The sequence below is a fragment of the Marmota flaviventris genome, chromosome 2 (assembly GCF_047511675.1).
Source record: "Marmota flaviventris isolate mMarFla1 chromosome 2, mMarFla1.hap1, whole genome shotgun sequence".
Taxonomy (NCBI): domain Eukaryota; kingdom Metazoa; phylum Chordata; class Mammalia; order Rodentia; family Sciuridae; genus Marmota; species Marmota flaviventris.
The window spans coordinates 82233504-82234972 of NC_092499.1; the positions used below are offsets into that span (position 1 = coordinate 82233504).

General features: G+C 40.8%; 1 protein-coding gene across 1 annotated transcript; it reads left to right on the forward strand.

The window, feature by feature from the left end:
* The first annotated feature begins 326 nt into the window (after positions 1 to 326).
* LOC114084946 (olfactory receptor 4F21-like) lies at positions 327 to 1268 on the forward strand. The gene has a single exon (XM_027926070.2). It carries the CDS (start codon positions 330 to 332, stop codon positions 1266 to 1268), a length of 939 nt encoding a protein of 312 aa, XP_027781871.2. The 5' UTR covers positions 327 to 329.
* Positions 1269 to 1469: the final 201 nt, after the last annotated feature.

The following is a 1469-nucleotide window of genomic DNA, read 5'->3' on the forward strand; positions in this document are numbered from 1 at the left end:
CTGAATTGCTGCTATCTTAAAGTCCAACCAACAGTGTACAAAGAATTTCTAACTTGATATCCACCCCAAACATGTTATATTTTGACTTTGTGATAATAACTGTTTTAACAAGTATAAACTAATATTTCACTGATTTTAGTTAATACTTCCCTGATTCATTAGTGATGTTAAGCCTTTTTTCATATACTTGTTGATATTTAGGTTGGTTTAATGCTAAACTAAAACTAGGTTTTTATAACTTTGACCTCTCTCTTCCTGGTCTATTAATATACTTGTCATAATTTGCATTTTCTCCTGTTGTTCTTCAGGCAGCACCTCCAACAAAGTCAATGGATGGAGCAAATCATTCTGTAGTGTCAGAGTTTGTGTTCCTGGGACTCACCAACTCCTGGGGTATCCAACTACTCCTCTTTGTTTTCTCCTCCATGTTTTATGTGGCAAGCATGACAGGAAACTCCATCATTGTGTTCACAGTGGCTTCTGAGCCTCACTTACACTCTCCCATGTACTTTCTATTAGCTAATCTCTCCTTCATTGACCTGGGTGTTTCTTCTGTCAGTTCCCCAAAGATGATTTACGACCTTTTCAGGAAGCGAAAAGTCATCTCCTTTAGAGGCTGCATCACCCAGATCTTCTTCATCCATCCCATTGGTGGTGTGGAGATGGTGCTCCTCATAGCCATGGCCTTTGACAGATATGTGGCCATATGTAAGCCTCTGCACTACCTGACCATCATGAGCCCAAGGATGTGCATCTTCTTTTTAGTGGCTGCCTGGGTGGTTGGCCTCACGCACTCACTGGTTCAATTAGCTTTTGTAGTAAAATTGCCCTTCTGTGGCCCTAATGTGTTGGACAGCTTTTACTGTGACCTTCCTAGATTCATCAAACTTGCCTGCACAGACACCTATCGACTGGAACTCATGGTCACAGCCAACAGTGGTTTCATCTCTGTGGGCTCCTTCTTCATACTGATCATTTCCTATGTTGTCATCATTCTCACTGTTCAGAAACACTCTTCTGCTGGTTCCTCCAAGGCTCTGTCCACACTGTCAGCTCACATCACTGTGGTGGTCTTGTTCTTTGGTCCTTTGATATTCTTCTACACATGGCCATCTCCCTCCACACACCTGGATAAGTTCCTGGCCTTCTTTGATGCTGTTCTGACTCCTTTTCTGAATCCTGTCATCTACACACTACGGAACCAAGAAATGAAGGTGGCAATGAGGAGAATATGCAGACAGTTAGTGAGTTACGGGAAGCTCTCTTAAATGATTGTATTTAGAACAGTCTTCTTTGAACACAGACATTCATTGTTGATGATAAAACTCAGAGATAAGCCTTTCTTTGTCTACTCTCATTTGCTTATGCATGCTGATATTGAGGCCATTTTGTCTTCTAATTAGAAGGAAGGGAAAATCTCTTCTGAAAACAGAAGAAATCATATAGAAAATTATTTGAAAAGCATAGAT

Bases quoted from the DNA above. Each gene is read 5' to 3' on its own strand.
- LOC114084946 (XM_027926070.2), top strand. From the start codon at position 330: ATGGATGGAGCAAATCATTCTGTAGTGTCAGAGTTTGTGTTCCTGGGA.